General features: G+C 65.6%; 1 protein-coding gene across 1 annotated transcript in view; it reads right to left on the bottom strand.

The window, feature by feature from the left end:
* Nucleotides 1–355, bottom strand: part of MPZ (myelin protein zero) — a gene marked incomplete at both ends in the record, with an annotated part of 1,048 nt that extends 693 nt beyond the window's left edge. Inside the window, 2 exon segments of the mRNA XM_010184912.1 lie at nt 1–101; nt 188–355. Coding sequence (XP_010183214.1) covers nt 1–101; nt 188–355 — 269 coding nt within the window.
* Nucleotides 356–360: the final 5 nt, after the last annotated feature.

The following is a 360-nucleotide window of genomic DNA, read 5'->3' on the forward strand; positions in this document are numbered from 1 at the left end:
AGGGAGCCGTCCTTGCGGTGGGGGTGGCCCACCCACTCCATCCGCTCCTTGAAGCTGCCCACGTCATCGATGTAGGGCTGACCCTTGGCGTAGTGGAATATCTAGCGATGGGGACACAGTTGGGGGGGGTCACGGCGGTGGCTCCGGGTGCGACAGGGCCACCTCGTGTCCCCAAGAGGGCCCTTACGGAGATGCTGTCGCGGGACCCCTCGCCTTGGAAGTGCCAGGTGATGGAGATGTCCTCAGAGATCCACTCGCTGGACCAGAAGCTGCAGGAGAGGGTGACGTGGGAGCCGACGGTGCCGTACACCTCCCGCTGCGTGTACACGTGGATGGACAACGCCGGGGACGGCCCTGCCA

Source organism: Mesitornis unicolor, unplaced genomic scaffold, assembly GCF_000695765.1.
Source record: "Mesitornis unicolor isolate BGI_N332 unplaced genomic scaffold, ASM69576v1 scaffold46325, whole genome shotgun sequence".
Lineage (NCBI taxonomy): Eukaryota > Metazoa > Chordata > Aves > Mesitornithiformes > Mesitornithidae > Mesitornis > Mesitornis unicolor.